The following is a 21,557-nucleotide window of genomic DNA, read 5'->3' on the forward strand; positions in this document are numbered from 1 at the left end:
TATTGTTGTGTTGGGATTTAGGATTGAAAAGAATGTCCTTAATGGATTTACTGGATTTATCTTAAAAATGACCTACTTCAGATATTGGTCCAAAGTTGTATTTTCCCTTGCCCTGCTGCTTCTGATACTCAACCCGGAAAGCCTCATAAACATAGGGGAAGGTGGGGGCAATATGCCCTGAAGCTAAGCACAAACACTGCTTTATTGTCTTATTTGTAACGCTGTTCTTAAATTTTCTACTATATCTTTCTTCATTTATTCTTTCTGGCATTACATCCCCACACTGTGATGCTAGAGCCGCCTCGCAGCTTAGTTGTTGATTAAGCACTTCCATGCGTTATTAACTGCAAGTTTTTTAAGCCAAGTTACCAGTGCCTTGTAATTTGTATCATCAGTTGAGGCTAGTACGATGATACTTTTTATGTACCTAGGGGAAGTCGAGACAATTTCCAATCCGAAAAATTGCCTAGAGCAGGTACCGGGAATCGAACCCAGTCACCCTTTAGCTGTGTGGTCTTCGCTTTTGTAGCCGCACGTCTTTATCATCTTATTTCTCCTTTTTACGATTATGCATCTGAAGTTAAACAAGATAGTTAGATTGATGCCATTCAAAAATTGTCAAAAAATCTCCATATTGTCAACAATCATATTGATGAAAAATATTGATGATGAAATTAAGTCAACAATACCATATTGATACATATTCACATTTAAAATAAAAGTGGTATTCTGTTGCCGGAAACTCATAAGGCAAAACACCTTTTAGGCTGGCAAAAGCTCCTAAAGGGAACGAGAAAGCACCCACGCATGTCGGCGAATCAGCATTCTGAATGGATAGTGCGTGGAGACGCAGGTACATTGTAGGTTAAAGCGCCACTTTTAGGGCGTTTTGCCTCGCCATAGCAATGTTAGGGGATGTTTCTTCAAAATGCTGGAAATTTCATTGACTCCAACTATGTTCCAAATACCACTAGTGCTTTCATTTTTTTCTCCCTTCGTCTTCTTCTCCTTCTTTCTCTATTTTCCCTCAAGTTATTAATTGAAAGCTTTTCTATGCCCAAGTCATTTTATGAGTATGTAAATCTCTTTGGGAGTGGCAAGTAAAATCAAAAGTAAAAACACTTATGCTCCAGGGTGTTTGCGAGAATGTTTCCAACCACAAAACATCCTGGAATCGGGACTCAAGCATCGAGCTCTCAGCCTGCCGATCTCCAGTTGTGAAAACCCACGCCCTAGCTCGCAAGGGGATTAATGGTACTGGAGACTCTCGTTTGCAAAATATTAACAAGCCAAAATAGTTTTGAAAATTCAACGACGTAAGCTAAATTACAGCTAACCTGAAAAAACGAATTAACATAAGGCGATAATAAAATTTGTAATTTAATTGAGAATTTCACAAGCAAAGCATAGTTTAAATTTATTTCGATTTAAATGAATAGTAAGATAGATTTAGAATGTTGCGTTTCGTATGCTCCAGTGTTTTCGAAAATACATTTAAAAGCACTCACATATGTTTATATATGTAGTTGATCGCCCTCATCCCCTTTTTGTCCATTTTCTCCTAAGGAAACGTTTAAGTTAAACGGCAAGTACATTACACCTACACATGTTTGCTGTAATTCTTTGGATTGTCATTCAAGATAGTGGCTAGGAATACTAAATCTCAAAACTTTAGTATTGACGCATAGAAGCACTTATTGATAGAGTAAAATCAAAGAATTTGTTAACCATTGAAACCTAATTACACTGAAGTCGGTTTTACGTTTACAGAGGATACATTCCACATGGCGTAAATTAAAACTTTGCTTAAAAACTCAAAGGTGCAGCCCAGTCAGGTTTGTTCCGCAAGAATGGCGTTGAACTACGTAGCTGTATATAATGTACCCAGGTTTTCAAACTTTTCTGTTCAATGAATGACCAAATTAAGTGCCCAGGATGAATCTGTTTTCGATGTTTATCCAGTGCTCCTGAGTTTGAGTGAGCATTACGGTACCAGTAATGTATATAATTTTTAGACCAACATTTGAAAAGGATAGTAAAAATAAAATTTTCCAATAATCGAGGATTACATTCAACACTCTAAAACGATCACATATCCAAATTATCATTTTGATAAAATCTCGTTAGAGTAAGAATCTTTCGATACTTGTGTATCTCGATTCGACGCATTAGTTAATGCTACATTTGAACTTATTTTCCTGTAGAAAAATCCGAGCCCTCTACTGGCAAGAATGGGCAACGTAAATGAGAAGCTGCCATCAAGCTTTCGAGTGAAAACGCAACGTGTAAGTTAGCAGAAACGAACTGCACCAGCTAAAATCCCTGTAAATTGCATTAATTTGAAAAGCAAATTAATTTCCAGTTGGAATGTAGTGCTATGGGAGAAGATGCTTACGATAGATTTACAAGACTAAAAGATTACGAGATCCCAAAATTCAGGTGAAAAAAAATCGCGTAAAAAGCAATTAGTGTTAAAAACACCGCACAGCAAAAACCGAATTTAATTGTACATCGGAATGAAGCAGACTCTTCCTCAATAGAATGGTCCAAGAAACTTGAAAATCCATCAGAAATGCCTGAGATATTAACAATCAAAGTCCTCATATTTTTTGTGACGTTTTCGATTTTTTACATTCGTAAAGTGTACTTAATATAGAAAAGACAGACATGGTTCTACGTCTCAAAATACTTGGAATCACCGTCCAAAACCAAACTTCATCGAAAATCGATTATTCGGCGTTTTTACTAATTTCTCCCCGTTTAAAAAAAGCGTATTTTCCAAAATTTTCGCCTGAAAATGCATAAATCTAGAAAACCACGTAAAGTCCCAGAATCCGCATAAATCCACAAATTTCGCGTCAAATCAAATATGTGGAACCTAGGTAATATTATATATTGTTTTAGTTTTAGAAGACATGTTCAATTTTTCATTGACCAAATCAAGAATTAGCGATCGCTATCAATGATTCACCCTAGATATCGTCCTTTTACATTTTCACTCACTCACACTAATATTACGTTTCAAGTTTATCCCTTAAAAGTCGCATCCATTGTTCTTTCCCTGCCACAATGTGGAGTAGACTTCACTCAGAGCGTTTATTGAAGAGCCACATATAATAAACACCATTTACATGTGCCTATCGCCACGGTACCAAATGCTGCCGGACTGATGGTGGGACACCACATCTGTGTATTCCAGCATTCTCATTATTATATGACTTACGACACGCAAAGGCCAATTCATGGAGTCCCGGCCAGTTGCGGTTGTTGAGTCCTATCGCACCGAATCGGCAGTCGGCGATCATCACTCCAGGCGCTGTGGGCGGATGATCCAATCAATGTGTTATATCCCGGACGTAGATGCATATTTGAACAAAGTTCTTGCTCTTCTTCCCTTTTGGTGACAAGTTTTTGAAACGGCCTTGATCAGGTCTGGTGCTGGAGCAGTCTGTGCGTAATAAGGTGAGTTCAGATATAACATGTTATAGCACCACGAGGATTATCACAAATCACTACAGGGAGCGTGCCAGTTTATAAGTTGGCCTGAGCACAAAGTGTGATACGATCAGTGATAACCCAATGGATCACTTCATTGACGTCCACTGCCCTCCAGTACTGATCAGTCCTTGTAGTTGTTTTGTTCTTGTTATCTGGCATTGTCGTTTTCAAAGTGGATTACATTGCATTGCTTGATCGTATACATGCAACGTTTTATGTCTGATTTTAGGCGCGACAGTTTTTGTTCCGTCATGGAGTGGAATCAAAAGGTTATGCTTATTTGCATATTCCAATTGCGCTGAACAGATATTGTCTTGTCAACGTATACAACAATTAAACAATTTTAATTTAAAAAAGATTTTTTTTGGGATCCGCCCATTTTTTTATTTGAGTTGAACTTATGCAGGCTCAATGTTCACATATAAAAACGATTCCTTACGTTTCTGTAATGAATGTTAGCATCCAGAACAAATCATATGACAATATTTTATACCATATTTTGCAAGTAACTTATGCAGGCTGTAATAAAATCTTATAGGTGGCTGGGTTCGATTCCCGGTGTCAGTCTAGATGATTTTCGGTTTGGAGGTTGTCTTGACTTCCCTAGACCTCAAAAGTATCGTCGTGTTAGCCTCATGATATACAGATACCCGAAATATATGTTAACTTGGCTCAGAAACATAAGTTATTAACTATCGAAGTGCTTAATGAACGCTAAGCTGCAGGGCGACTATGTCGCAGTGGGGATTATAATGCCAATGAAGAAGAAGATTCAAATTTAAATTACCAACAAAGTAGACTGAGAAGAAACGAAGTATTAGATATTAATTTTTCATCAATGATATGAAAGTTGGCATAAACATGAGAGATATTTCTAAATCGTGAAGAGATGGGCTCGTTTTCAAAAGCATTAATGAATTTGAAATCAATGTTTTAAAAATCATTTTATATGTAAGCTCAAACCTATCATAAATAGGAATTATTTATTTGTTGTAACTTCTACATATAATAAATGATAACAGCAGTTGTTACAACGTTAAATTATTAGCTTTGTCTGTATTAATCTTACATTGCACGCTGCATATCTAGGCATATCATTCTTCTTCTTCTTCAATGGATGTACTATGCCGAGGGTGTCGAGAATGTTTCCCACCGAAAACATCCTAGACCGGACCGAAAATCCAATTAGCCATCTCAATTGGCGGATACCAATAACCCAGTTTTTTTCCAGTGGGCCTTGGTTCCAGTACGTTGCCCATGTCATTTAGATTTCAAAAGTGACCCGTTAGCGTCGGCTACCACTTGGGAAAACATTTGAATGGTGGCCCAAAGCTAGGTCCGATTGAAGATCGTGCAACATCAAGTTGCTCCGCCTCAGCCCAGGCTGGCTCGTCTCAAACTTCAGAAGTGGGTGTTTCCTAGAATAGTGAAACAGTGATTGTAATTTAATAAAATGTATCTACCCTGGAATAAGGAATTGGGGAAGTGATTCTTCAGAAGTAAGCGTAAGCGAAATAGCAAATGTAAATAAGATTCCGTTTTAGAAGAAGGCTGTTTCCTCCTTCGCCTCATATCGGCAGAAGGGTTCGTTTTAATGCGTTTTCCTTTACTTTAAACCGGGCAGATGCGTTTGGTAAAATATTTTTTATATTATTTGAAGAAAGCAGTATCTCCCCGGCCTTAGATCAGATACGTTCTTAAAAGAATCATTGACTTCGATCAACGTTTTGTCTTTTCTTCAATTTCCTGCATTTCAACTTGCTTTTATCTTAGAGTTCTACCGTGGACCATCGGTGTTTGACAGCTTTTAAAAAAAGGCAAGTCGAGTACGAGATACTGAAGACGCCGGCCTCATAGTTGAGGTCGAAATACTTAACTGTATGAATAACAAAACGTAGTGGAATTAAATGGAGAGTTCTAAACTCGTCTTAGACGGTTGACATTCCACTAAAAGAGCTTAAATACTTTGTCTGAAAAAGTGTCCAATCATCATTTTGCACGTGGCTTGGCGAAAAAAATCAACATCGTGAAACGTAATCAAAAATCAAAACAAAACAAAAAGCGGCAGAAACCGTTTATGTAGTACTAGAGTTTTAAAGTACAGAAAATCAAATTAAAATATGAACCGTTAATATGAATGAGGTACCGTTCGAATTATTGCATTTCCACAGTTAATAATAAAACTTACTGCATTCAGGGATTTTGTTTCGGAGAATTGTCTACAATCTCTGTAGACACTCCTTAATGTAGGTCTCATTGTTTGCAGTCCGGTAGTCACGAACGGTGCAATCCGTTTGCACATGAGAATCCTTGCCAAATCGGTATTTCTTAGCAAACTTGAAATACCGCTTTCTGGAGGACCTAGCATTTCGGACGTTAACAGATTAAATGGCAGGGACCAAGGATACTGCCCTGGGGACGCATGTCACGATGTTGTGCACTTTGAACTCACTCCTTTGAGACGGAATGTCCCCGAAGTAATTGATGAAGTTCACCAGGTGGCTGGTAAGATTGGCGTTGTGGTTTGTACAAGCCCATCATCCAAATATGTATTATTGCTTCTCGACACCGAGTATACATAGCAGAGGTTTTGAGGACGAACTTCGCCCGAAGTTTGGTAACTCAGTCGACCCGTCGAAGCCAAACTGTTCCTCGAGGCAGATTCAAATACCGGTGGTGAATTGTCTTTTCTAATAGCTGAAACCCTGAAGGAAGGCTGATGGAACGATAACTTTTGGAGGAAGTATCCTTCCCAGACTTCCGATTGGATGTGGCTGACTTCAGGACGATAGAAAGGAGCTGAAATGGAGACGTTGAATGAAGATCACGAGAGGTCCTCGAAAAACGGAGTACCCATGAAGTTGGTTTGAGATTTAGGATCCTATTTTTTCAGTGTTTTGATATATAGCGTCAATTTGACAGCTGAGATCTCTCTCCGAGAAGTTGTTTGAAGTCGAAAATGCTGTTAGCATGTTCGTGAACGGCTCTTCATGACAATCCCAAGTAACAATCTCAATGCTTCGAAGATTTATGCTAGTTTATAGAGGTTTATTACGGCTGTAGAAATGCTTAAAGTTTTATTTCGATTTTATTCAGTTGTCATTTAATTAGATCCGCAAGAGTGAGAACTACGTTTTGAATTCAATATAAAACCACAGCTCTTTAGGTTTATAATGCTCCTGTGTTCCTCCTCAGAGCTAAAATGGAACTGACATAAAGCCAGCAGTTAAGTTATATGTTGGTTTTGATCAAGACTTATAAAAGCTGCCAAGCTTCGTAGAGTCCTGTATAAAACCCACATATAACCTTTACTCCTAAAGAAGACCTGCATAGGAATACGAAGCTTGAAACTACTACTATGGATAGAAACCAAATTTTCAGCACAAATTGTTTGACCCACGGAAGTTTTTTCATTTCGCTTTCAGTCGAAAATGAAAAAAAACATTAGCAGTTTTTTCTATGTGGTGAATTATGTAGGGGAACTGTTCCGATCTCCATCTCACTCACTGAAAATACATTCATCTTATCGGGAAGCGAAGAAATATGGCACCAATTTCTTCGCTTCTTTTTGTCAACATGCGAACTCGTGGTGAAAAAAATCACAAATCAAATACCTTTCCATTGCTCTGCTTTCAACGGGATGAACATCGGAGCCATGAGATGAAATCCAGGAGCATTTCCTTTATATATTTAAGTCGTTGAAAAAACTGTTCAAACAGGATTTGCCCATGAAGGGTATGAAAATATGTAACACTTTTATGGTACAAAATAAACCATTTAACAATTGCCACTATATGCTTTTTAATTGAAATACTTACTTTTAAAAGTACTTGCATTCGACGCAGAGGACAGAAAAAGTTTGTTTATGATTTTTTTTATATTTGTCTACATTGTCATGTTGTCATTAGTGCTGTCCAATGAGCAGCTCGAAGTAGCTCGAAGTTGTTCCCGTCCTGCTCGTTCTTTTTTGTCAACAAATGGGCATGAGCGTGACAGGAACAACTTCGAGCTACTTCGAGCTGCTCATTGGACAGCACTATTATATATAAGACTACCAAGCTTTTAGTTTGACCAAGATAAAACTTGCTAGTCGTAACATGGTCTTGATAAAGGCCAAGATAAAACCTCTAGTAGTTTGAAATGCCAAGATAGGGCCAGTTCAGGAGTAATGGTTATATAGAGGCATATTTAATGCAATCAAAGTTTTATTCGAAAAAATGTCGCCGATATGAACAAAATAATGAATTTCATAATCGAAATATCATGCAAATTTCTGTTTAACCTTTTAAACGGTAAAATCGGTCATCCTAATAAGTTTTAGGAACAATGCTTTGATTATTTGATCAAACAAAATGGTTATTCATTGAAATTATTTCTAAAGTAATTAACTAAGGCAATCAATTTTACTTGAAAAATTCTAAATAATAATAAATTAACGAAGCGCATTGTTAAAATACTGATTATTTATCATGGTTTCACCATGAAAAATCCCTGGCATGCCTTCAAACATGCATAGAACACTTAAAGCCAGATATGAACTATTATTGAACTTGCTGATAATAATTCTTTTATTTTTGTTGTTGACATGTAATCCATGTATTGCAGGAGAAATATTTTTTTCGAGTACAAACAATACACAAATAATCAACCTGAGAGTTGACAACTGTTTCATTATCGGCTTATTTGTTGTTGTATCATAGTCATGAAGTGGTTGTATCATGGTTATATAGTGGTTCTCAAAACCACCAAGTCTAGAGGAGGTTTTATGTTGCATGTTTTATGTGAGGCTTGAAGTATATTATAAAACCGTTGGTTCTGAACTGGAACGCATATTAGGTTTTAATGATTGCAATAAAACTGGGCCAACTGGCTGTAACATGGTTATATAGAAATCTACAGGAGGTTGTGGAAACTGCAAGGACTGCATGGAAGGTTTTGAGATTAGGTTTTGAAGAACGCTATAAAACTCTGATACAACCTCAATTGTTACTTGGGATGTTCTCTTCAAGATTGTGCGAGCTGACAAAGTAACGAACTATTTAGGCGACCTTCTCTGCAGGAGTTTTCAAGCGATACTTGGAGCCATTGTTGTACCTAATGGGATCAAAGGTGTAATGGTCCGAGGATTGAATTTTAATGTATGTATATTTTTTTCAATTTCCTGAATAGGTTAGATCAGTATGGGAGAGCGCGGATCTTATTGAAAAAATCACTTCTTCTGAGGTCCACCATTCTGGCTTGGATGATGTTTGTCAAGCGATTGCTACGTGCTTAAGGTCACTCCTGACGGAATCCAAGTTTCAAAGTGCTCGCGTTTTCGGGGGCACACCACTCGACACGGAGGCGGTGCACAACTGCCATTTTTGTTGATTTAGCTTTGCTGCGTCGCAGCATGCATGAAAAAATAAAAATGACAGTTGTGCGTTGCTTCCGTATCGAGTGGTGTGCCCCCGAAAACGCGAGCACTTTGAAACTTGGATTCCGTCAGGAGTGACCTTAAGCGCAGGCACCTCAGAACGTTGGTACTGCCTGCTAGTGACATTTTGTAGACGAATCCCACCTTTGGTGAGTGTATCAATGGTAGAAGCATAAGTACTAGAACGCTTCAACACGAACTTCAACAAGCTTCAATTGTCCATAATTTATGCATCATATTGTAGTGCATGTTTGGATTCATCCCCAACATCGGTTTGACACTTGTAGTACCGGTACTTTGGCTGCCAGGTCGAAGTAACCTAGATGTTAGTCACGCGAACAGGAACGACATTAGCAATCTTATACTTTTGAATCTACTGTATCAATGGTTAGGGTGTTGCTTACCCCACAAACCGGTGGGCCACCGAAATCGCCTCCTCGATGGAAATCAGCTGCCGGTCGATTGATTCAGGCGTTTCCGAGCACGCCTTGTATACGAGGTAATTTGTAATTTCGCTAGGGTTGCTGAGACCGAGTTGTGGGCGTTCATGTTGGTGATGTACAGTCGCCTCTCCATATCTCGATATTGAAGGGACCATCGATAGGGAGAGATCGAGGAATGGAAGGAAAATTGTAATGGGTGTTAGATCCAAAAAAGCTCGTTGCTATGAAAAACGACAACAAAACAATTTCTTATTGTTGATGTGCTTGTTGTTGTCCAAAGATGGTCTAGTAACCTGAAAATTTGAACATAAGGAGAGTGAATCCAGAACAAAATATGATCAAAACACATTGAGAACACAGAGAGATATCGAGATAGGGAGCTTATCGAAATGTAGAATGCTCAAATATATGTAGATTGGAAGGACCAAGGAAACCATCAAAATAGGGAGAGATATCAAAATATAAAACATCGAGATGTAGAGAGACGAGTGTACAATAATCCGGGCTAAGAGTCGTGTAATGGCCTTCCTTCATATCGTTGCTCCAGATGGTGCCGTTTCGGTAACCGCGACTGTTGCACCAGGCTTGATTCTTGGCGTTTAGATCTCCGGCAATGATGGCCACACCACCTGCCCTGCCGTAATCTGAAAAAGTGACATATACGCCATTTTTCCAAAAAGGTTAACGAGTAGTACTCATCGAGCTTTTAAACAGAAAAATGGTACGTCACTTTCTCAAATTACGGCAGTGCCCTGCTAGGCCGGTCAAGACTCACGATGCGAAAGTCTGGAATGTTGACGTTCGCCTTCGGTTTTAGGTGCCTTTTGGCGATGAACGCCACTTCTAGTTCCATCTCTTCAAGGTAATCCTTCAGCACGATTGATCTTCTCTTGAGCGAGCAAGCGTTCCAGTCGACCAGGACTCTAGAAAGAAAATTATTTTGAGCTTTTTAGTGGAATGTCTTCACTTGTCATAAGACGAGTTTGTACAATCCCATTTTAGTAGTGAACATTCCAAGAGTAAATACTTGGTAAAAACGGGTTTTCCAACTGCGCAGCCAAGTGGCAAGCAGCGAAAAGATCAGCATCAGCTGCTCCGGGATATTCTGTTCCATGATAAGATTATCTCCGGCTGCCGACGAAACTCAGGGACAAGTGGGGGCCATGCGCTGGTGGTCATTGTCAATAACTTAATCCAAAGGCTAAATTAAAAAATGTTTTGTATGGTGTCCACCTGTGAAGGTTTTTCTACAACTATCCCTAACAGTTAGTTTATAGAATTCCACTAATAATGGAGTTTAAGCGCTAGTTTTAGTAACTCATACTAAATGATAACAAATTTTCAATAATTTAGTTACTGCAACTAGCGCTATAATATTATTTTACTGGAATTTAAACAACGAAACAAATTGTAGAAAAGCCTTAACACTAGAGGTCCATCATACAACACATTTTAAAATTTTCAACCTCTGAAATGAGTTATTGACAAACTACTAAATGATCGAACCCAGATTACTAAAACATCCTTATCATCAACAGAAAAATACCGTACGTGGAAAACAGTGTATGTGGCTCGATAATAATTTTTCCTACTTGACTGTTGAATTATAATAATTTACTTTAAATAAAATTTAAAAAAAATACTACATATGCATATAGCATTTCAAATTCTAACTGATAAATAATAATTGTTCAAAACAATTTTGTAATTGTTGAAGCTGACATTTGCGACATTATTTTGCTTGAGTTGTGCAACTTCTCAGACCATTTTTGATAATACTTGCAAGGCAAAGGCATACACATATCTTTCTTTAGTCTTTCATTCGTTCCACAGCCTTTTGCTGTCGTCATTTTATGAACGTCTTTCGCTATCCTCAAAACATGCTTGCTTGATGACCAAATGGTGAACTTGTTAGTCATCGACCACACAGAGACAGAGTCACATGTGTTTGGCAAAAAATAAACATTTCTCTTTCTGGGGATTTGTTTTCTGTTTTGCACTCGGCCTGGGACCCCCGCGAGCAAGGCCATGTGAGCATTGGACGAAAGTTTACGTACTCGCCGGTCACATGTTGTTCTAGTTTCCCATCGCCATAAACACGGAATGGATGGACTTCACTTTCGGTTGGGACAATTCATCATTTCGCAAAAGGGTCAAAAAAGCTACACGACGAGGTATCCTCACTCGCGGCTGTGACTTATGGTGGGAAATGCCGCGGGATCAAGAATTATGAACTTGTTTGGTAACTGTTTTCTTCGAATTTCTTTTGTTTTCGCAGATTTATCACCCGTGAACTGGGCTAAGAAGTCGTCCGTTAACTGCTACAACATCGAGGAGGGTCGTGTTATAGAGAGGCCCAAAGGTCGCTACATTTCGCCAATTCGAATAAAAAACAAGCAACAAGCGCTGGCACAAGGTATCGTAGGATCGGGTGCAGCGAATACGCCCGTCAGTCGTCGTATACTACAACGTGACAAAGGGTCACTGGATAGTGGAGGTTTGACAGTAGACGGAAGCTTAGTCAAAAGCTTGAGCAAATCTATTGGGAACATTAGTGCGTCGATAGGAGACAAAAGCCCATCACTAAGTCATCGATCGATTGTGTATCGAGAGAAGGAGAAAAAGAATCCATTGGGTAGTACTCGTTTATCCTGCTATCAAACAATCAGCTTCGAGTCGAGCGAAAACGTAGCTAAGGGCCAATTGTACAAGTCGGTTGACGATTTAATCTTTCTCAATGGGTCCACTGCGGCGGACGATTGTGAAAGGGACTTTTCCTGCGTCGATAGTGCTGTGAACAAAGAGCAAACTCTAATCAGCGACACCACTCCCAACCAGCTAAACCAAAGTCTTATCACTAGTAGCGTTAGTAGTAATAATACCAACAGTCGAGCAGCATCAACCACAGAGCAGCAGCAGCACTTATCAGCAGTAGTCGGAGTAGTAGCTGATGAACCAAAGAACGAACTATCATCAAACATGGCCAGCAACGGAGGCGATCACGACGAAACCTATGGATTTTCACAAATGAAGGAAACATCCTTCGAAACCATGTATCGGCTCAAGCTAAACGCACTGAAACATGAGGAGCAAAAAACGCCTCAAAAAAAGAAGGACAATTTTACCAACAAAATCAAAGCAATGTCCGATCGAACACAGAGACTGTTCTCCAAAATCTACTCCAATTCCTCCTACAAAACCAACAGCACTGCGGACAACAGCTTTCACTCAAGCCATTCTAAATCACTTAAAAAATCCCCATCGAAAGTGTCCAACAATCGACGGAGCGTTAGCTACGGTGCCTTACCCGGATTGGCTGATTTCCAGAAGAACATGGATAAATCCTCGAATGATCCCAAAGTCATCAACCAACAGCAGGATGACGAACTGAATTGCACCGTCATTCACTTGGCTCCGCCCAACAATCGGCACGATGCTGAAGATTGCGATTCTGGAATTTTGGTGAACGAGTCTGGTGCCTCATCTATACTCGAAACTGAAGACGTGTTCCTACCGAGCATTCCTTCCAAAGTGTTGAACACCTGTACGGATAATACGGAATTCAAACTGGTTACGATCAAACTGGACGAGAGCAGCGAGGAGGCTGAGAACTTGGGCATCATCGTTAGTCCGATGAACAACGTCGAAGGTGAGGCTAGCAATCGATACAAGGTGGATCACGTGCTGCCGGGAGGCTTGGTGTATACGTAAGTCATCACTTAACTGCATCTCAACGAAAGATCTTTTCATTACCTGTTCATTTTTTTTTTCTATTTTAGCGAAGGCACCATTCAACCAAACGACGAAATCGTCAACATCCTTGGTAAGCGATTGCGTGGGCTCTCAATGCGGCAGGTCCAGGATCTGCTGAACAGTTGCACCCGACGTGGCAGCGGACGTACCAGCATCGATCTTGTCATTTGTAGGAGCAAAGTAAATGATAGTGATCTAGACCAACAACAGCAGCAGCAGCAATCAGTGAATCGACGATTGTTCCGAAACAATCGGATGATTTCGCTGGACTCCTATTTGGATCAGGAGGAGAAAACGCATCATCAACAGCAGCTCCACCACCATAGCGAGGAACAGCAGCACAGCGATGCTAGCTCCGATCACGACAATTACGCTTCAATTGCTATCAAGTAAGCCTGCCATATACATTTATTTGGTATGAGTTGTTGTGATTTGTTTTGATAATTAGATGTACGTAATGTTTTGGTTTGATTGGAATGCGAGGCATAACTGTGGAAGGGCGATACGAAGCAATCACATTGAAATATTTTTAAACGGTTGATTATTGGAACCAAAATCAAATTTATTGAACAAATACAACAGCTTCCAAAAATTGTTTTGTTTCGAACTTTGAACATTTTTTATTAAGCAATGTGTTTACTTCAAGGTTGTTACCTTTTGACTCATAATGGCGATTCGACAGATCCAGTTTACCTTAGTTTTGAATATTAATCCTAAAATGATCATGGTATATTATTGTTTTACTCTTTTCTGATTACTATTTGTCACTTTCAAAACCGGTGATGAGTTTTTAAGAAAATGTACAAACAAGTCTGATAAAGACTAGGAATATATAGGATGTAGGAATAAAAAGGAATTTGATTTGTTTTTTTTTGTGATGTTTTTCAGCAGTGTTAGCAAGTTAGCAAAAAGAACACCCAACCGGAGGTTGTTAGATTTTCCAAAAATTATGTATAAGAATCTACCAAAACCTATATAAGTACTGGGCATATGCAAAATTGATAGATTGTTATACAAATATTGTATAAGAATCTAACAATTGTGTACGCTTTTCTTACATTGTTTGTATAAGAATCTAACAATCTCGCATTTGCCCAAAATAAGACAAATTTAAATTAAAACAAATTTAAGTGGCCGTTATACGCCCCTGAATGCTGGTCAAAAGGCCTATCAGATATCCTTAAATTTTATGAAATAATCGTATCTATTCGACAACGACAACCCGTCCAACAAACATTGGAAGCTCTTATTCAGTCATAAATACATTGGCGTAACTACCTCCGATGCCTAGGGGGGGCTATAGCTATAGCATTCAGCGGTAATGTGACAAATGCAGTCCAACCACCTAAGGAAATTGCGGATCCATCATACTCAATCATATTATTCTTTTTTCTCAAGCACGTGCACGTGTGCACGTGTGAGCAACAACTCACAGTCTATGTTTAATTGCGCTAGACTAGTGTCAGGCAGTGGATATATTTGCATACTTCATAAATATTCTATATATCTCAAATCTTATCTCATACATGCGTAGCCAATACTTGAAAGCATCCTGGAAAATGACGGTTTCGGAATTCCGTCATTTTTCTTTTCATATGGCCAGGCCAACTACGCAGTATGTACCGCAGAGATGACTCCTAGATATTGAGCGACTTCAGGAATACCTAAAGTCACTCAATAGCTTGGAATCGAGGGGAAAAGAAGAAAGCGTGGACCTCCCGTACCAAACGCTTCCAATAATATAGATACCTAATATATGATAAAAATCGTGTACGTGTTTTTTGTATGATGTATATTAGACCTCTTCATGTTTTCAAAAAGTATGAAAAATTCAACCGGTTAGCCCAGAATTACAATTCTTATGCTAAAATAAGTCTTCTGTCAAATTTTCAGCTAATTCGGATAAAATTTCGGGGTGGCTCAAGTCGATTTAGTGTTTTTGGGCTATTTTCAATTTTGGAAAAAATCTAACAAGAGATATAAACGTCGAAAACTATCGCAACAACCTCTCAACGGAAGCTTTTGGTGTGCTCTACAAGTCTTATGAACATTGCGATTCGTTCCGTTCACGTCTTGATCATGTTAAAGTGATTTTCAGGCTTTTAAGTGCATAGAACACTGGTTCCTTTTAAAGTCGATGTTCTACAAAATTCTTGAATTTATCACAAATCATTGCTAATTTATTATGTTACTATTCCTCTTTTTCCCTGGACATTTGAGTAATATCAATTTGCCAATTTGCGGTAAGTCGTTAAATTCATAAAAATCAGAAGCTAAACATTTGTCATAAATTTGCACGTTGAGATTTCTTTAAACAAGTTGTTCAAACTAGGAATAATACGAACGAGGAATAATATAATAAATTAGCAATCATTTGTCATAAATTCAAGAATTTTATAGAACAACGACTTTAGGGGGAAACAGTATTTTTATGCACTTAAAAGCTTGAAAATCACTTTAACATGGACAAAACGTGATCGGAACGAATCGCAATGTTCACAAGACTTGTAAAGCAAACCCAAAGCTTCCGTACAAAGGTTGTTGCGATGGTTTTCGACGTTTATATCTCTTGTTAGATTGTTTCCAAAATTGAAAATAGCCCAAAAACACTAAATTGACTTGAGCCACCTCGAAATTTTATCCGAATTAGCTGAAAATTTGACAGAAGACTTATTTTAGTATAAGAATTGTGATTCTGGGCTGATGGGTTGAATTTTTGATACTTTTTGAAAACATGAAGAGGTCTAATGTATATGAGCGTGTATGTGTGTATATGAGTGTTGTGTGTATGTGTGTTTATATGTCTACACTGATAGACAAAAGTATTCGTCATGTTTTAATAGAGCTACTATGAAAACATGACGAACACTCATGTCCATCAGTATATGTATGTATTTGTTTATATGTATGTGTGTATAATGTGAATGTGTGTGTGCGTTTGTGTGAGTGCGTGCGTGTTAAATTTACGGATCATCAAAACCTTACCTCTCCTCAATAAATCTGACGCTGAACATGTTTGAGCATTTACATAGCCTTGATCGCTATATTAGCAAGGGCATTGCCCTTGATAACAATCGATCAGCCCTTGCAAGCACAAACATGCGCACGTCTTCCAATTTGCAGCACTTTTTTATACACTGCACACTTGTTTCGACCGCGGTCACTGCACTGGTTCTATTGTTCTACTTTTAGGCGAATCACCGCACAAAAGTAGAGCGCAAAAACCAACCGCACTGGAAGACGGTCGAAACGAGACTCGATAAATATTCTATATACCTCAAATGAAAAAAAAAATTCGACTTTCCATGGATTCCGCCGAGAATCTTCCAAGAATTCTGATGAGAATCCTTTAGTGATCCTGACTGGAATGTTCCAGGGACTCCGACGGGAATCTCTAGATATTTCGACGAGAATACCGATGGGAGCCTCCAGCGATCATGAAGGGAATCCACCAGAGATTTTGGAGGGAATATTTCAGGAATTCCAACGGAAAAATTTCAAGGATTCCGACGAGAATGTACCAGGGATCCTCCAGGAATTTCGACGGAAATATTTCAGGAATTTGAAGGGGAATATTCCAGGGATTTCAGGAATTCCAATATGATGGTTCCAGGTATTTCATGAGCAATGTTCCAGGGATGAAGACGCATATCGTCGAAGGATTCCGAAGCAATCCGTCAAAGCAAATCGTCGAGCGACTCCGAATTAATCCTTCAGTTATTTCGAAAAGAATTCTCCAGCGATCCCGAAGGGAATCCTCCAAGGATGTTGAAGCAAATCGTTGAGGGATTCCGATGCAAATCATCAAAGGATTTCGAAGCAAATCGTCGAATGGTTCCAAAAAAAATTCGTTAAGGGACTCTGAACAAAATCTATGAGAAATTCTGAAGCAAACCGTCGATGTATTCCGAAACGAAACGTCGAATGATTCTGAAGCAATTCTTCGCGGGATTCCGAAGCTAATCGTCAGCCGGATTCCTTATCGTCTAGAGATCCCAACGCAGATCATTTGCAAAACGTCGAGAGACTCCGAATTAAATCTTCAAAGGATTACGAAGCAAATCGCCGAAGGATTCTGATTTGTCAAGGAATTCCTAAACCAATCTTAAAACGAATCTGGAGATATTCCGGAGCAAATCAACGAGAGATTCTAAAGCAAATCCTCCATGGATTTTAAAGGGTATTTTTCACAGATTCCCAAGGGTATTGCTTAACAATACTGAAAAGAATCCAGTAGGAATTCTTCTGGATTACGATTGGAATACTTCGATGAATCCGAAAAGAATTCTTTAGAGATTGAAGTGAGAATTCTTCTCGGATTCTGATGAGAATCCTTCTCGGATGCTGATGGAAATCTTTCTCAGAATTCAGAAACAAGCTAATTTTTCTTCCACTCATTTCATTAAGTATGATAGAGGGAATATGAGACATAACTCTTTAGTCTTCAAACTTTTTCGGTAATGCATTATGCTATATGTTGAAAACTGATATCACTAACTAAATCCACTAGCCCCCCACCCCCTATTTACGCCAATGCATAAATATACTTCTTCAGTCAAAAAACTAGCTTATTAAGCTTCAATTGTTTGTTGGGTGGTGAATGCGGAAAGGATGGGAGATGAAGAAAAAGAAGGAGAAGACATTAAGGACATAGTTGGAAGAGTACCACGATGGCAGCCAATATGGCACCGGACCTTCCACGGGCCAACCCCACACCTCCCGCACTCCTCTCCCTCCAACATTTGAATGCATCGAACAGCATCGAACAAAAGTTTAACATTCAAATTACTAACCTGCTCACAGCATATTTCCTTACTTCTCGTGATAATGAACATGTTTCTTCAATGAATCCTATGTATTCCGGCTCGAATTGTAGCATAAATTAGCAGTTTCGTGCCAATTTAATAGCCGTTCGCGACTTGGTGGGTTCATCACTGCACTTCACTTCTTCTCAAAGGGCATTGGAAAATCAAGTTTTTACTCACTGCTCCGCACATGAGCAACCCGAAATGTTGATAGAATGCAAATTAAACACCACTTTTTGAAATCAGTCACTTATTTGAACCGAAAACTTAGTATAAACTGCTAGTTTTGCCCGAAAAATGATTAAAACTGATCGCGGAGCAAATGTAAACACCGCGGTGCATCGGCACCGGCAGCAGCAAACTAATAAGCAGGGTGGCTCAAAACATAATTTTGCTTCGCCACGCTCTGTTGATTAAGATTTATAATTTGGGTGTAATCCAATGGTTCGGGCTGGTTTGAATAGGCTTACCGTGCGCTGGTCGTGGCGACGTTGAATTTAACATTATTCTGATTCTGGCACTCCGCCATCGGGCGATGGCGAGGGGCGAGACCATATGACGGGATGAAATATTTAAGAGCTTCAACTCCATAGACAATCCATATTGAATGGTTGTTCTAATAGTTGGGAGTCGATTTTAATCGAGGTTGCGATTCTTTCGCATGATAATTAGGCTTCTCAGAAGGCATCAGTGAAACGTGCAATTCAACAAAATACATGGTGATATCTATCGTACCAGGGGCAGATAGGGTAAACTGGGGTAATATGCACCCCCGGGGCAAAACGACCTTTTGGCTTTTTTAGCGGTGTTCCAGAAATATTTTCAAGAATGTTTACTACTGAGTTGGTAGTTCAAGATCCGAACTACATGCTCTGTAGCAAATACTATCGAAAAACTGCCGAAAATGTACTCAAAAATGCCAAAGGGTCGTTTTGCCCCGGGGGTGCATATTACCCCAGTTTCCCCTACTTCTAGTCTAGTCTAGTCTACACTATCGTACCAGGGGCAGATACTTCATACAAAAAGTGTGACATAAGGGTGAGTATAAAATGCTATATTTGCGTTACGTAATCAATGGATCTTTCCTGCGGTGCGTTTTTCGTTCACTGAAGTCTCTGGAATGTTGCTTTCAGCAATGTGGGTTCTCTTTTCGCCAGTATTTGGAGGGAAAGCGCCGTAATCAGTGTAATAAAAGGTTTAGTTTCCCATTCTAGTTTTCATACAAACTTGAACCGGCTTGCGCTCAACCAGTTTTTGTTCAAATCGGTTTTTCTAGGACACTCGGAGCATGGGACGGAATCGAGTGAGCGTGATGGTGCTGGGTCGTTTTTTGAACCACCCTACTAATATTCTTTGTTTTTTACAAATACGACACCAATACTACTATAGTATATGAAAGTTTTTACTGTACCAATACTATCGAAGCTTTGTTTTGGTACTCAACCCACCTTCACCTTAAAGAAGGCCCAAAAACGAGTTGATTCCAATGCAGAATTTGGACATGTCATTTTGGTGTCATGGGACTAGTTTGCCAATATTTTTTTCACAAATTATTCACAATTATGTTTTATTATTAACATTTACTGCCCTTAATGTCAAATTTGTAACACTCGGCTTTTTGTTCATTTTGTAAAAAGCCTGTGAATCGTTCATAAAGCTAAATTTACTGCATCTAATCCCACAATAGTAAAAAAGGCTTTACCATTTTGCCTATCTGTGGTAAGCTGGAAATGATTGAGTTTATGGAGGATTGACAAACGATTTACAAAACCAATGAAATGCAAATGTTACATATATGCGATCATGGACAGTGTAGCCCTTAAATGATCCTATAACTTATAAGCTATAACTTTGTCTAGCTAGTCATTGCTCTAAATTAGTATCAAATGACTTGGTATTTAGAACAATGATCTGGACAGAGTTCTAGAATCCTCTGTGCGTTAAATGTTCATCAAAAATTCCGAATTGTGAATAACTTGTAGAAAAACGAGCAATGGGTAATGTTTTAAACACAACCGTAAGTAGACGTAGGACTTGTATATACGTAACGTACATATTTACATTTAACTTTTAGATTTATGGGGTTTGGTTTTAGGTATTGATATTAGAAACGACAACAAATATGCTAATATAAAGGTAACTGTAGATCTAAAAAAAAAACTACGTCGTCATTTTCGGCTGATGCAAAGGGTTGTCGATTCCATTTTTGATATGTCCGTCACAAGAGACCCTTCAATCGCCATGTCATTATTGCCTCAAAATTTTGCAAAAAAAACTTACCGTTTTCGCTATCTTCTATTAGACCATGACAATTGACAACCCATGGTCTTCCTTGACCATGCTGTTTGATGCGCGCATGTAAAACAAGAGTATACTGAACTTGGCTGCACACTTAAATTCTTCCACTGATATCGGCTGTGCAAATCTCGGTTTAAGTTCGTTTGCTGATAAATCGGCTGAATGGACATATGATTACGGCGGCTCCTTTGAATACCGCAGTAAACAAATGATTTTTTCAGCTGAGATATCGGCAGAAATTCACGAACCGAGTGCTCGGCTGTGCGGATCTCGGCAGAAGAATCAAAAAATGCCGAGCGGAACTGAGTGTGTGGGGTCAATTCCCGGCCCGATCTATGATATTTTCTTGTTAGAAATTTCCTTGACTTCTCTGGCACAAATGAATCGTGTTTGCATTACAAAAGTACAAATGCAAAAATGGTAACATGGCTTAGAAACCTTGCAGTTTGTAACTGTGGAGATGCTGAATGAACACTAAGCTGCGAGGCGGCAATGTCCCATTGGGGAATGGGATGCCAGTAAGAAGACGATGATCAATGATTTCAGGAAGCAATAATGAAATAATTGCTCCTATATATGGTGCACTTTCAAGCTACCGATAGTCCGGTACAGCAATATTCGGTATTGACGCTGTTGCAATCGTAGGTGACGGATTCCACGCAGAATGACACATCGACCAAACTTGATGATAGTTGATTCGATTGAACTTGTCACATATTTCACCGGCCCCAAAAACATCTGCATACAAATTTTCATTTTTAGTTTCCGAGTCTAAAAGGGTCGGACAGACAGAAATTCATTTTTATGTATATAGATTCTTCAAATCAACAGGCTAATGAGGCCCCAATGATGTATATGTATGTATAATGTATTGTGGAATGATATGAATATATGAATTTTAATAAGTTTAACGCAATATGAATCCAAAAATTTTAATAAGTTTAACATGAAACTCGACAAACAGATATGGCTAGCAAAACACATCAGGGATTATGTTCTACAGAATAACTAATTATAATTGCGAACTGGTCGCTAGGTTCCATTGAAACGTTCCACAACTCCCGACAGAAAATTCTTTTTGGCCAGCTGTATTTAAGTGAATGCTTCTCTTTAACAGTCACTTTGTACGACACGTAATCCAGGGACTATTTTTCCTACCACGGCGAGATCAAACATTGCAACGATATGACATCATTTGCTCAAATTGTTTCGTTTACCATTACTTCCACTTCATCTTTTGTCACATCGTTGGCTATATTGGAAACAAACAGCGATTTACTATCTGGTAGGCAAGCATGAATATTTGATATAATCTTTGAAGGCATTGGTAATGATGAACTCTCT

General features: G+C 38.9%; 1 protein-coding gene across 2 annotated transcripts in view; it reads left to right on the forward strand.

The window, feature by feature from the left end:
• The window catches only part of LOC134212911 (uncharacterized), a 291,947-nt gene that overhangs the window by 261,448 nt on the left and 8,942 nt on the right, over nucleotides 1-21,557 (forward strand). For both annotated transcript variants that reach the window (XM_062691236.1, XM_062691237.1), the window contains 2 exons: nucleotides 11,636-13,064; nucleotides 13,137-13,499. In XM_062691236.1, coding sequence (XP_062547220.1) covers nucleotides 11,636-13,064; nucleotides 13,137-13,499 — 1,792 coding nt within the window. The remainder of the gene's footprint in view (nucleotides 1-11,635; nucleotides 13,065-13,136; nucleotides 13,500-21,557) is intronic.

Source organism: Armigeres subalbatus, chromosome 2 (assembly GCF_024139115.2).
Source record: "Armigeres subalbatus isolate Guangzhou_Male chromosome 2, GZ_Asu_2, whole genome shotgun sequence".
NCBI lineage: Eukaryota > Metazoa > Arthropoda > Insecta > Diptera > Culicidae > Armigeres > Armigeres subalbatus.